General features: G+C 53.0%; 3 protein-coding genes across 3 annotated transcripts; 1 reads left to right on the forward strand and 2 right to left on the reverse strand.

Moving 5' to 3' along the window:
* Positions 1-270: 270 nt before the first annotated feature.
* Positions 271-6,033, reverse strand: G647_01709 (uncharacterized protein; the record flags this gene model as incomplete). Its single annotated transcript, XM_008725108.1, has 1 exon — positions 271-6,033. One exon carries the CDS (start codon positions 6,031-6,033, stop codon positions 271-273), a length of 5,763 nt encoding a protein of 1,920 aa, XP_008723330.1.
* A 757-nt stretch (positions 6,034-6,790) lies between these two features.
* On the forward strand, positions 6,791-8,973 carry G647_01710 (uncharacterized protein; the record flags this gene model as incomplete). Its single annotated transcript, XM_008725109.1, has 3 exons — positions 6,791-6,832; positions 6,885-8,178; positions 8,228-8,973. 3 exons carry the CDS (start codon positions 6,791-6,793, stop codon positions 8,971-8,973), a joined length of 2,082 nt encoding a protein of 693 aa, XP_008723331.1.
* A 1,735-nt stretch (positions 8,974-10,708) lies between these two features.
* Positions 10,709-13,828, reverse strand: G647_01711 (uncharacterized protein; the record flags this gene model as incomplete). Its single annotated transcript, XM_008725110.1, has 1 exon — positions 10,709-13,828. The coding sequence occupies one exon, from the start codon at positions 13,826-13,828 to the stop codon at positions 10,709-10,711; it is 3,120 nt and encodes a 1,039-aa protein (XP_008723332.1).
* Positions 13,829-14,061: the final 233 nt, after the last annotated feature.

Genomic DNA, 14,061 nt, shown 5'->3' on the forward strand with positions numbered 1-14,061 from the left:
TCCACGAATGTATCTTCAGCCAGTGGCATCATGAGCGAAAGATTGGTTTGAATCTCAGTGCTGGGTCAGTCCCTGCTGGACTTGAGGAATACTTCGAGAATCATCAAGCGGGAGTCGTGCTTCAGAATGAAGGAGCAACCCTGACTTGCTTGCTCCAGAGTTTGATTCAGTATATGTGTACAGATTATTATTGCCCTCCTTTCAGCGCTTTCAGACTCGCGAGCGCTTCGAACAGCCAGTCTCTTCGTCCACTCTCTTTCTCTCAAGACTCTAATAAGGAATCCCATTAGTGATCAACTGAAACTCGTCATACACCCGGGTTGTCACGTTCGCCGCACTCTTCTTGATACACCCGAGCATAAAATCTGCCGCCTCCCTCTCGCTCTTCTCTAGGACAAACCGGTTCTTGAAATTCCGCATCGTCTCCGGTTTGAAGCAAGGCAGCCCGGAGTCCAGCATCAAACTCACCAAGTGACTCAACTTGTCGCAATAGGGACGAGATGCGAGGAATGCCTTGATCGTAAGTTCCTCGAACCAGCGGTATGGCTGCGACGTAGCCGGATCGTCACCACCCATCACCGCAATCATTTCTGGCGTCAACTTAAAGGGTGCGCGCTCAAATTTCACACCTCCAGGGGCGATGTCGAAGCAGAATCCAAAGTCAATGTGTAAGATGTGACCCTTGTCATCAACCATGATATTTCCATTATGCCGGTCTTTGAACTGCAACAGGTACGTGATGACAGAGTATGCAGCCATGGATTTCACAAATTCAGATCGTGCTTCTTGATATCGTACCGAATGCTCGCCACCGTATTTGGTGATGAAATAGTCGTGGAGTCCGTTGACGGCTTCGCGGCCGAGCATGTCTCGACTTATCGAATTGGGGAGCACGTCGATGACACCACAGCCAGGTGCGGTGGCGGTGACCCGGTAGGGGAAGACGTAGACGTCTAGGCCGACAGAGTTGAATATGCCGCGGAAGGCGGCGACCATTTGCAATGCGAGGAGGTCTTGCCGACAATCGTCTCCAACTTTGAAGATGGCACTCTGCCAGACCTCGTAAGTCGACGGGTTTGTGTCAGCCAGTTCGGCGCTGGAGATATCACTGGTATTCCTGCGACTATGGCCCCTCCGGGCATTCTTCTGAGTCTGCTCTTGTTGGGCTGACTCTATCAACTCGTTCATCTCCTCGGTTGGCGTTTCCTTCTTTTTCCGGATCCGGAACGTCGCCATGTACGGCGCCTTGGCATGGGATTGCAGAGGCTTGCCAGATTTGCGATCGATGCCTACTACAACACCGTCCGGATTACTGGGCAGGTACACGCCTACATCGACCTTGATCTTGCGCAATTCTTCCTCAATCTTCGCTTTCTTCTCTGGTTTGGATTTCTTGATGAATGGCTTGAGCTTGCCCGAAATGTCGGTCACTTCACTAAAGAACGCAAACTCTCGCTCAAAGAAGTCCTTGTCGGCCCCAGAAAAACTCGAAATCAGGCTGTCCATGACTTTATCCAGGGTTGGCTTCACCGGGTCTGGTATCTGTGAGTCTTCATCTTTGTAGGCATTGGCCTTGATGTTCCAGATGATCTGGTGAGCGAAAAGCTGCGAGAACTTGCCCGTCTCGATGATGTAGCGTTCAACGTAGCCTAGCGTATCATACCGCAGGCTCTGGACAATCTGGGGGACGTAGAAGAATGTCACATCGACGGAATGGCTCTCGACCGCTCTCATGGCATACTGAAGGATGAATGGATGGTTCCCAAAGGCAGGCATGAAGTAGGTGACAGCCTGTATAGGATTCACTGGGTTCCAGTATAGCAGATACTTTAATTGGAAGGACAGATCCGACGAGAGACCGTCTCCGAGCACTAAGTCCACCGCGTTGGCTTCGTGCAAGGCCTTTTCTGGCTGATTCAGGAGCAGGAAACGGACATCTCGGCGGGTCTGCTCATTCGTGAATCGGCTCACCAGCTGGATGGCCAGGGCAGGATCCTCCGCCCATGCGACACGGACGAACGCTGCGATTTGATTGTCCAGTTGAGCAGCCTGTCCGCCGTGTGCAAGCGGCGACAGCCAAACGCTGAGCCGCGTTACTTCGCTTGTGAGGAGTGCTTCAAGTAGCTCCTGCTTTTGTTGAGGGTCTTTCCTTGTAGCCGATGCTGGCAAGATGGGTCCCCGACTGGCCTGTAGCTGCGCCAACACATCTTGCATCACCCGGATCTCGGCTTTCAGTTGTAGACGGTTGCCGCCAAACGACCAACAAGGGGGCTTTGCGAACCATTGCAGACCGACCGACAGGATAAGATCCTTCAATTTCCACTGGGACAGTTTATTCAAGCATGTTCCTAGTTTAAGCATCCGAAGTGCAAAGAGAACCACGTGAAATTGAAGGTCGCGCAGAAGCGGATGTCCGTGAACATGAAGGAAGCCACGGAGAGTGCGCTCAAGCATCCGGATGAAGGTCCGTTGAGTATTGGCACTCCCCAGCCTGATGGCGTTGAAATGACTTTCAAAGAACTGCAGCAGCCTGAAATGCGGTGAAATGGTGTTGTGGGCCGTCTGTGCTTCCTTCTGCAGAGCCGCCCTGTCGGATGGAGCAAATTCTTCTTTGACATAGAATGGATCGATATGCTTGAACTTGGGATTGAAAATGCCCTGCCTCCGATCGATAGTCCTTTCCCAGGCTTGTGCGACCTCAGTCAGAATCCTCGGCTCCATTCTGATGTTCTCATGGATGACACCCAACCACAGCGAGATTCCAAGCTTAATGGACTCTTTGGTAAAGATTGCAAGAGGTATATTGACCAAGAGGTGCACAATCGCCGTTTGAGATTTCTTGCTTTGACAAAGGAGCGCTGCCGCACGCCGTAGCACATCTTTGACCTCGGAGTTTCTCACGTGTGCCTTCTGAAGTATTCTGTTCTGGAGATCAACGAGCGCATCATGTAGAATCGATGTCGAATCAGCAGCGGCCCGTCCCATCGACGACCTCCGGCCCGTCGCATCATCGATGTATGTGTTTTCTCGTTGATGATCAGGCACTCCCGTGAATCGATATTCCTGCCTTGTAGTGTACTGAGCAATGAAATCGGAGGCCATGTTAATATTGGCGGATTCGTTCTTGTGGTCAAGTGCGTTCAGCCTGTAATCCATTGGAGGGATCATTGAGCCCATTTCGAGAGCAAAAGACCTGCCCAATGAGATATGGCCATATGCGCCTGTATCATCGAATTCGGAGAGATAGGTCTGAAGGAGGCCCTTCACATCCAGAGGCGCCACCCCCATGACCATCGTAACCCATTTCCGAGCATCACTATGCAGATTTTGTTCAGTACGTCGGCGGAATGCGTAATCATCGGACAGCTCGACCGTGATCTTGCCTCTAGTGGAGGTCAGCGTAGGACGCCACTCGTACTCATCAGTATCAGCATCCAAACAACTCGACCACATTAACGACAGTAGCTCGAGCAAGGCGAACAAAGCCGATTTCTGGCACAAGGCCGAAGGTGCAAAGGTGATGATGTGGTTGGCTGCAGCTCTGGCGACTTCTTGCATTTTACTGCTTCGATGACAGCAACCACTGAGAATTCGAGCAAGTTGTCGTGAGACGTATGGAGCGCTGAAGTCGTCTTCCTTTGCACTAACAGCCTTTTGGGTGTATCTGTCCACGACCTTGTTGGCTATCGAGCTCAGGCACGCTCCCATATGGCTTGTCTGCGTGCTCGGGTCAACGAAGTAGTCCAAAATCTCTGCACAGCTCCCGGAAGAAGCGCGGAGACTCTCGACCAGGAAGACTGCATTCAGAAACACAACTTTCTGATAGCTCAGCTTGCCGATCTCGGATTCCTTGTCTGGTATGACCGCGATCAAGGCCTTCTTCTGCGCCTGCATATGCTGTGGATTCATGCCTCTCCTCAGTACCGTGTTGATTTCCACGTCCGACTCCAAAAGTTCCGCACGGTCGTCGTCCACAAGAGGCATTGAGTTCATTGCGAGAACTCGTAGCTCCTCGTAGTGTTGTTGCCCGATGCGCGACTGTAGAGTAATCCCATGCACAGCCACATTATACCAGACTTCCCTGGCCATGGCCAGGATATCAGTGTCTTCAGCAAGGGTGCTTTCTATTGTAAGAGCAGGTTTCCGGGAAGCCAAGATCGACAGAGGCTTGAGAAGAGGTGCTATCTCCTTTGCAGCCTGTTCCACCTCTGCGGATTGCTTGAATTCCCCCTCAACCACATCCCCCTTGCTGAGGATCCGTTCCAGCAATTGCATGGCATAGATCTTGAACAACGGCGAACGGTTGTCCAAGTTCAATGCCAGGTATTCCTGTGCGTTTCGGACAGCTTCTATAAGGGGAGTGTTGTTTTGGACGACAGCCTCGTGATGCAACCGCGTGTATAGCTTCAAGAGTGTCTTGAATTCGTTCTCTTTCCCAGAAATGGAAAGCTTTGCGGCTTCTTGGACAATGTGAGCATCCACCACCACACTGATCCTCCCGACTTTCTGTAACATCATCATCTGTACGAGTGCGATGATTTTACTGTCGTTGCATTCGGTAGCTATGACCACGATGGCATGGGCAACATTCCCGCACACCAGTGATGTCTCTTCGTCCCCACTCAATGACAATGAGATCACGCTTCCAGTCCGTAGCCGGGTGGTCGACGACATAGACCCACTGTGGCCGTTGGCTTCTGCGGTGCCATGGAGTTGATGGGTCTTTTCTGCGCCTGTTTGTGAACTGAGAACGTTTCCCAAGGAGTATATTGTTGTGATCACGGCATCTTGGGACAGCATGCGTAGAATATGTGATAGACTTTGTGCAGCGATGGTCACCGCATCTGGTCTCGAAGTGCCCCGGACAATAAATCTCAACAGGATTCGAGCATAGTTGTTCGCACCTTCGGGCACGTACTTGGCAACGACGGCTAGGCTCTTTAGCACAATATCCGCGAGGTCGGAATCTGTCATTTGGACTTGGTTTGCAATGGAATCTTCCAGCCATGCAGCGAGGTCTTCGGCATCCGCAATATCGTCATCGAGGACCAGGCAGTGCAAGTATGCCTCCAGTGCGTATGCTTTTACTGAAAAAGCTAGGCGTTGCTGCCACACGGAGCTCAGCTGTAGGTAGTCAGAGCCATCCTCCAAGACGCGCATTTGCTCAGTGATGGTATCCACCAGATATTCAATCATGTCGTCGGTGATACTGTCATCTCTGGCGCGATTAATATGAGTGCCAGCAATATACTGGTCGAGGATATCTCCGCATTGCACTGTATGTTCATCACAAAGCATTCTGGCGGTGCATGCCAGTACCAGCTTGACAAAACCTTTCTGCAGCATCATAGCTCCGACAGGTAATCCCTGGGCAGCAAATCTCCTCAAGTACTTTCTCCAGTCTCGTTCACCGGCCTCGGAGGAAGCCGAGTTTCGAATGGCTGATGAAGCAGTCTCGAGGGCTATGAGGAATCGCTCCGAAAGAGCTTCTTTTAGGTTCCGGATGAGCTCGACTCTCTCATAGGCAGTCCAAAAATTCTCATGGATGGCAGCGGCATCCAGAAACCCAATCAAGGATACCGTGGCCGCTGCGATCTCCTGAGTCTCGGTTCCTTGCTCTTCATCTTGTTCACCGACATTCAGCGAAGTCAGAGCAGAAGCTGACTGGGACCAGTTTTGTACATATTCTTTGATGCTAGCCGACACAGCTTCTTTCAGCGGAGGGAATCGGAGGCCGAGGACGAGGAGAGCCGTGGTGAGTTGGTACGTGAGAGCGGTCCATGGGGCTGGTCGGATTTCCTGAATGAATGGCGAGGGGGAGAATAGTTGCGAGTAAGACTCGGGAAGGTATGCCGTCAACTGTTTGACAAGGCGGTCGGCATGCGAGAGATCATGTAGGTCGTGAGCGCTGGCGCATAGGGCAAGCAGCACGTCAAACTCGCGATGGCTCATGGGCACCCGAGACGTGGGCGCGATCGAGCGAAGGACTCCATCAAAGATGCCGCCACCTCCCGAGGCTTTGAGCGAGGGCATCGAAGAGGTGAGTCGTTTGAAGTCGGCTTCTCGCGTCGACGACCGCACCGAAGAGAGGGCCGCGAGTCTGGAGAAGGCCAGCCGCCGCAGTCCTCCATGGCCGCTGTAATGATGTTAGTAAATCAATAGTAGGTGTGAAGGAAGCGACAGCGTACACGTCCATCTCGCCGTAGCTGGCCGCGTCAGAGCATAGGCGGCGACTTGGTAAGGCCACATTAGAAGTCACAGAAGAATCAAAGGAAACATGATGACGGGGGTCTCCACTGCGATCTTGTTGGCCTTGGCCCGAAGCGGCAATGCTCGTACGAGTTACCTCGTATCGATGGAGCTCATGGGGAGTAGAGACAATTCTATTGGGCGTGCCTATTAGCTGGGCTCGGGGCTACACTGTTCGTAGCTAGTTAAGCGGCCAATGTGGTCCAGGCTCCCCAGGCGCCCAGGCGCCCAGTCCACAGCACGTGATATGCTCACCAATTGCTGCGGCTGCGCTCCAATTGCAACTGCGCGTTGCGAACCTCCTCGTTTTTGAATTCCGGTCTCCTTCAACAAGCATATTCGTCTTAGCCCATTCTTCCGCTCGGACCTCAACGGCTAGAGAAAGGCACAAGCCAGGCTCAGAAGCTGGAGCGTGATACTCCAAGCCTGATAAGGCACGGATGGTCTTGGACCCGTCGAATTTTCCTTCGAAGATCCGTCTGAGGCCGAAGAGGTTGATCCGAAAGGTGCTAATCCGCCCTCGTTTACCGGTTAGGGGGGCATGTCTCCCAAGACGGAGAGGAGCAGCCTGAAGCGCAATAGAGTGAGAAGATCGCATCTTATGTGTCCCCTTGGGTCTGACACGGCTGGAACAGCGCAGCACAGGCGACGACCAGGAAATCAAAAAGCCTCGTCGTTCACAGAGAATCTCCTCACAGTCCCAGAAAGATCCGCAGCAGCAGACACCGCTCAAGAACCATTATCTACCTTCTCCCTTGACGAACCACGAGTCCACCGCCACCGAATACAAGGAGCACACAGCAACTCCTCCAGAAGGCCGACCAAGCCAAATCCGCCATGTCACGCCCCTAGCCTCACCGGCGCTTCCTCAGTCCTCGCCTCCCCAAGACACGCAGCCATTATCACAATTCATATACCCTCCGCGGGATATAGAACCTGATTTGACTGACGAGGATGGTACCTGGGGTTACTTATTCCCACTGACCGACAATGGCCATCGGTTACAGATGAAGCGGAGAGCCTTTTGCCCCGCCCCAGCAAGACCACTCGAAGTATCGAGGCAGACTGTCAAGAGCAAGAAACGAGGCAAGAAGGACCTGATTGAGGCAGAGAGTGAGTACGAGCAGGGGAAGAACGAGAAAGGATTCCCAGCCGGTGGGTATCTGATCGGGAGACACCCCGAGTGTGACATGGTCCTTGATATCCCGACGGTATCGAATCGACACTGCTTGATTTTCAACGAGTCGCGCAACGGTGATATGATAGCCATTCTTGAAGATTTGTCAAGCAACGGCACCTTTGTCAATGAAGCATTGCTGGGCCGCAACAAGCGACGAGAGCTCGAAGATGGCGACGAAATCACGATTTTGGACGAGGCGAGATTCGTTTTCCGTTACCCGAGAAATCGAGATTCTAGTGCTTTCAATTCGCGATACAGGATACTACAGCAACTAGGAAAGGGTCATTTTGCAACTGTCTTCCTCTGCGTGGAAAGATCGACAGGATTCAAGTTCGCGGTCAAAAAGTTCGAGAGACGAATGGGAGAGTCGCAGAAGTCGCAGACTGAAGGCCTGGAGCAAGAAATTGCCGTCCTGATGAGTGTCAGCCATCCAAACGTTCTCTGCTTGAAAGAGACCTTCGACGAGCTTGATGGAGTATATCTGGTCCTGGAGCTGGCTGCCGAAGGCGAACTCTTCAATCTGATTGTGACCAAGCAGAAGCTGACCGAGGCCGAGACGCGCAAGGTCTTCATCCAACTATTCCAGGGGACGAAGTATCTGCATGAACGAAACATCGTCCACCGAGATATCAAGCCTGAAAACATCTTGTTGACCGACAAGAACTTGTCCGTCAAGTTGGCAGATTTTGGGTTGGCCAAGATTATAGGAGAGGAGTCTTTCACGACGACGCTCTGCGGCACACCAAGCTGTGAGTATATGTCCTTCTAAACGGCCAGGCACTTGTTAACCGCTCTTAGATGTCGCGCCGGAGATCCTTGAGAACACCCGACATCGGAAGTACACCAGAGCAGTAGATGTGTGGTCACTGGGCGTGGTCTTGTACATCTGCCTGTGCGGCTTCCCACCCTTTTCCGACGAACTATACTCACGGGAGAACCCATACACACTTGCCCAACAGATCAAGATGGGTCGCTTCGACTACCCTTCACCCTACTGGGACTCGATAGGCGACCCAGCACTCGACCTGATTGATCGCATGCTCACAGTCGACGTCGAAAAACGCATCACCATCGATCAATGTCTAGAGCACCCCTGGACCCGAAATGCCGGTTACATCAACCCTGCAGATTCCCTTGACGGTCTGACCGGCCAAATGAGTGCATTCGACTTTTCGAAGCGGAAAATCCAGCGCGAACGCACCTTGCTAGCTAATATCAACGACATCAAAGTGAGCAAAGTCGTTGAGCTCAACGGCGGTCATCCGATTCAAGGTCAACCCAGCCACATTCCTGGCTCACCCGCTCATGTGAAAGTATGGGAGAAGAATCCAGCTGGTAAGAACGTCATGAGTTCAGCGGGGGCCAAGAAGACGGGTAAAGCGTCTAAGAATGAGGAGGGGATCGCGAGAGAGGAACATCCCGCAGCAAATCGGCAGCAGGCCGAGTTCATGGGCATGGGCGGCAAGGGAGATATGCAGTTGTTCGCCGACGATGTGACCTCGAGGTATCTCCCGGAAGAGGTGCCCAAGCGCGGGAAGAAGTAAGCACAAGCTAGCACTACCTCGGCGAAGTCGGCTTTTGAAGACACTTGGACACGACGATTTGGCCAGAACGAGTCGACCAGCATTACTGCCTTGGCGCTGGTTGTATAGCGCGATAACCGAACAGATATTCATGCTTGGATTCCCTGCAATCGATATTCTGCCACTCGTCCAGGGCGATTGGATGAGATGGCACAGGTCATATACACAGAACGTCCATGACAAGGCGATAAACACTGTATCTACGGAGTACTGTATATTCTTCCGAGTTCCAAGGACACCCAGGCGTGCGTCGCGTTTGCCAGCCGCCCACCCAGCCATAACATCAACCCACGGATCGCGGCTTGATCAGATTATCTGGCAATCGATTACTCTACCTAGGTATCTACCTAACCTAGGTAGTTATGCTGCACTGATTATCTACCACCTTACGGAGTACAGCTATAGCACAGCACAGTACAGTACAGACAGCACACTGCTGCAAACGGCGCGGCGAGCGTCTCCCGGGCCATACCTAGGTACGCATACCTAGGTTATGGAAGGAGTACAGGCAGGACTACGAACGGATGGAACGGGAATCGGAACTGGAACTGGAACTGGAACGGAATTGTCTAATACGGAGTATGCGAGTATGCTTGGATGGAGTGTATATCAAAAGTTGGAAAAAAAGCTCGGGCGCATGCACGTACGCACGCACGCACGCACGCGGTCAGTATAGGTAATGAATCGACGATATAGTCAGTACTAGTAAGGTATCGATTTTCGAAGCCGATGTCAATGTCAATATCAATTATCGTATGAAATAGTAGGTAAACAGAACGGTGTGCAGAGTTTCGATGGGTGAAAAAACATCCAGTGCTATCTACTACGTACTATCTACTACGTACTATCTACTGCGCACTCCGTGCTCCTTACCGCGAACAGCGACCTGTGTACAGGCATCATCACTCTGACTTTCTTCTAGGCCCAACTCAGCCCAGGCTGCCGCTGTTCCCGTGTGGAATGAATGTCGTGGATGGCACGGTACAGTACCTTTGATCGTGGACAACTAGGTACTGTAGCGAGCGACCGGGTCGCCGCCGGTTTACACTTTATACCTTGTATTCCGTACTTCGTACAACGTAGATTCGTCTCTGTACCCGCAGGTGGTTATCTGAGGTAGATGCAGTTACTCGATCCAACGGGTCGGACAAGGAAGATACTGTACTGTCTGTACGCATGGCTTGCGTAGGTGCCTGCCGTCTAAGGTCCACGTAGGTATGCAGCACGGGTGCTGGAGAGGTATTGCATGTACCGCCTGTACTGCATGTACCGTATGTACCGCATGTACCACATGTACCGCATGTACTGGACCTATGATTGTATCGGTCGTAGATATGGCGATCTTCAGGTGAGAATGGAACAGCGGCAAGGAATTCGAACGAGCGAGCACGCATGTGTGAACTCTCAACGTGGCCTATGCATGGCTCATCTGTACAGACAAAGTAATGCTCGACGCTGGGTTCCACGACGTGCAGGAGGTTGTAAAGATGACTCCACGACGGTAATTCCCCCCGGATGACAATGGTTCAAGGTCAAAATCAAATCAGTCGGTCTTGCGTCTGTGAATAGTCCCATTGTACGGAGTACCCACTGTATTAAACTCCCAACCTCGCTTGCTTCTATGCAGGAACAGCTCGATGAAATACTTTTCCACCCCCAGATCGCCCCAGCCCAAGCTCAATATTGCTTGCTTCTATCATTCCGTGCTCGTTCCTCCATCTTCAAATTGCCCATCATCTTCATCATCTAACTCTTCAATGTCGGGAGCCAACTCCGGCTCGTCTGGCATGATGAGTTGTCTGAGATCATAGCTCTGTGCCGGCATAGAACCAGGAGCATTCGCACTGGCCGTCCCATCCGGCGCTGGGATCGGAGGGAGGCGCACAGCACGATGAGGACTGACGATATCCGCGGCCATTTGAATTGCCAGAGCTTCATGTGCTAAACTTTGAGCCGCGGTACCTGCGATTGTCTGTGCAGCTGTCTGAACCCCCTCCTCCACGCGAATATCTGGTAGTGCCTGGGCTGCTAGAGATCCCGGGCGGAATTGATCTCTCAAGCGCTGGATGCGCCGGATCAAGTCTCGGGCCAAGGCGCCCATATCTTCTAGTTCTCGGATCTCATCGGGGTTGTTGCTCAATACGTCCGACCGTGACGCTGACTCCGGCTGCGATGAACTGCTCGACTCCGCTTGTTGCGGGCCTATCGCGCCAGGATACTGCATGTTTAAACTTGTGAAGAACTCGACCAAGCCTTCGATTGCTTGTTCTGTGGCCGAAAGATTCCCTGCAGCCGCCTGACTCATTCTTCTCTCCTCGAGTGGTTTCCGCATCTTATCCTTTCTCTTCTTCAGTCTTTTCATCGACTGCGACTGAGCCTTCAGGAACGCTTCCGATTTTCGTTTGCATTTTCCGGAAACCATCCTGTCCCAGCGGCAGTTAGGGCAGAAGAACAAGGCAGTACTAGTGGCAGGGGTGGTGGCTGGCATGATGGTCATGCTATTATCTTCATCTGTCGGTGGTCGTTGGCACCCTTTGCATGGACACGGCGGCTCTAGAGAGCCACTGCAGTCGTCACAAATGTAAACCTTGCATCCGACACACTGGTCTATGGGTGCTGTGCAACGTCTCCTGTGATCGCCTGGAGCCGTACGGATTGCTGGACAGAAAATTGCTTGGCAACCTCGCCATTTGGGTCCCGAGGGGATCGCAGGACGTGGAGGCCGTCGCGGTACGGAGTTAGGCTCAGGTGTCGCTGGGATGGAATGGGCCGAGGGTGCAGGAGACGTTGATCGGGAGTGAGGGCTGGTACTGTCCGAAACGGGTGACAGTGGCCGTGGCGGCCGGTCAAAATCTGCCAAAGCTGTTCGCAGCGGCGTCGCCGCGATGCTGGCCTCAGCAGGACGAAGCGGCTCCGCGGTATCTGCCACCACCTCGGAAACAGCCACTGGCACGACTGTGGACGCAGGCATTGTGGCGGCTCGCGCAGCCCTTGGAGTGCTGACAGTGCTCTCTGTTTCCATATTGTTTTGCTCTCGTGCGGGTTGCTTGCCTTTTCGTTGCTTCATCAGGGTCGCAAGCAACTTCGCGGCCGTCAGCTTCGACTTGTATTCCTGCTTTTCAAGCACGAGGTCTCTGTATCCGCATATCCTAGCTTTCAGACGATCACTGATGTCATGCTTGACACAGATAGGAGTGGCGCAAGCCTTGCATTTTATCTTCCAGTGACCCGCGTTGTGACAATCGTCGCACAAGACCCGGGGCACAGACACGGCAGGATGCTCTCCCGTAGCGAGGGTTGCGACCGTTTGGAACAAGCCATCGATGGACTGCCATCGGCCGCCAGGGCCTGGTTGGTTCGAAACATTTTCTGGTCCGGCTGGTCGGTCAGGGTTGAACTCAGGATCCTCCCATCCTTGTCCACGTGGAAGCGGCGCCGCTCGGATGCGATCAATGTCTCGAGCTGCATTGTTGCTGTAAGTGATCCCACCACCTCCGGAAAATAACGGCTCCGTGCAGCACCACCTGAACTTGAGATTGGGTAGACTGTTGGTATTGGCAAGCTGATTCGCATTGGTTCCTGCAAGGGATGGCAGATCTTGATCTTGCATGGAACAGGGCGACACAGCACAGCCGGGGGCCCACCAGAACTTGTTCCTGTCTTCCTCGCGAGAGTTCCTGTTTCGTAGATAAGGGCGGTCGAAGGCACAGCTGGCACACAGTGTCTTTCTACATCCTGCACAATGCATCATGACTGAACACTGCTCACACCGTTCCAATATTTGGGCGTCACAGTTTTGGCAAGTGATGTTCTCCACGAACTTCCGATGCGAGTCCCGCAGGTGCGTGGGAGTGACTTTCCCCTCTGGACCTGTCCCAAGGGGCTCACCATTCATACCTTCCTCATCGTACTCCCAGCTCCTGCAATCTCGTTTCCGCTTCTTGCTGGCTAGATTGCTGCCCCTTGGGTTTTCAACGGCTCCGAGCCAATTCCGACTCCTCCATAGACGGTCGTAAACCACCCACACTTCTCTCGGATCCTGTGGCATGCGCATCTTCACGTACCCTCGTCGGCGGTAGCATCGTGCCCCGGGTGTGGTGCACCAGGCAGTATCCGTCCAAATCCCGAGTGTGTGGCATGTAGTTACCAGTTCATGCGTCGGTTCACTATCGCTCTCTTTGCGCGCCAGACTGCTCGGGAGGTAGGGCCTCCTTCTGTGATGCCGACATCTGTAGGTGTAAAGACTCTTCAGAGCGAGTGTCTCGAAGCCGGGTGGGGGACCTTTGGAGTCTGGCGTGTTTCGGGCCAAAGCATGCATGGTTAGCCACGGGTTGATGTGGTATTTCAAAGAGACGTTCTTGCAACCCCGGACCGAGACGTGTAGAAGTGTCTCTCTCCTCAAGATAAGCACGGTTGATGTCAAGGTCGTCCCACTCACGGCGGTGTTGTCCAACTCAAGACTAGCTAGCCTCGTGCTGAAAGGGTTTATGACCGTCAGGATGATCTGGTCCAAGGCATAGTTGCTGGACTGCCTCTGCCCAATAGCCCCACTGGCCGTGATAGTCGTCGTGGCAGTAGCTGGTTGGTACAGGCGCCATGAAATGTACCGCCAAGAGGTAGGAGACCGTGCGAAGAAGTCTCGTAGGTAGGGTGAGGTCTGGTACAGGCGGAAGATGGTCTCAGTCGGAATCTGTGCAAGGAGTGATCGGAGGATGGGTGGGTTGCAGGTAATTAAGAGTTCGAAAGGTGACAGGGTCGTCCGCGCTGGCACTGGGTCCGGCAGCGATCCCGGGGTAGGACGTGTTGTCGAGGCCATCTCGAGTGGATTTGTAAAGGAATCGACTGGCCGGGCGTCGAAGATGTCGGTATCTCCGAACACATATTTTGCTTTCAATGAGACAGTGGGCGAAAAGAAGACGGCGGTGAGGAAGGGACAGCCTTGAGGTGCATCGACAGCCACAGTCTCGAAGCGGTAGCTGGTTGCCCGATATACGTGAGTGAACTGGATGAGTACGAACACGGCGTTTGAGTGAGAAAGGCGCAGTTCAG

The sequence above is a fragment of the Cladophialophora carrionii genome (assembly GCF_000365165.1).
Source record: "Cladophialophora carrionii CBS 160.54 unplaced genomic scaffold supercont1.1, whole genome shotgun sequence".
In the NCBI taxonomy this organism is placed as follows: Eukaryota; Fungi; Ascomycota; class Eurotiomycetes; order Chaetothyriales; family Herpotrichiellaceae; genus Cladophialophora; species Cladophialophora carrionii.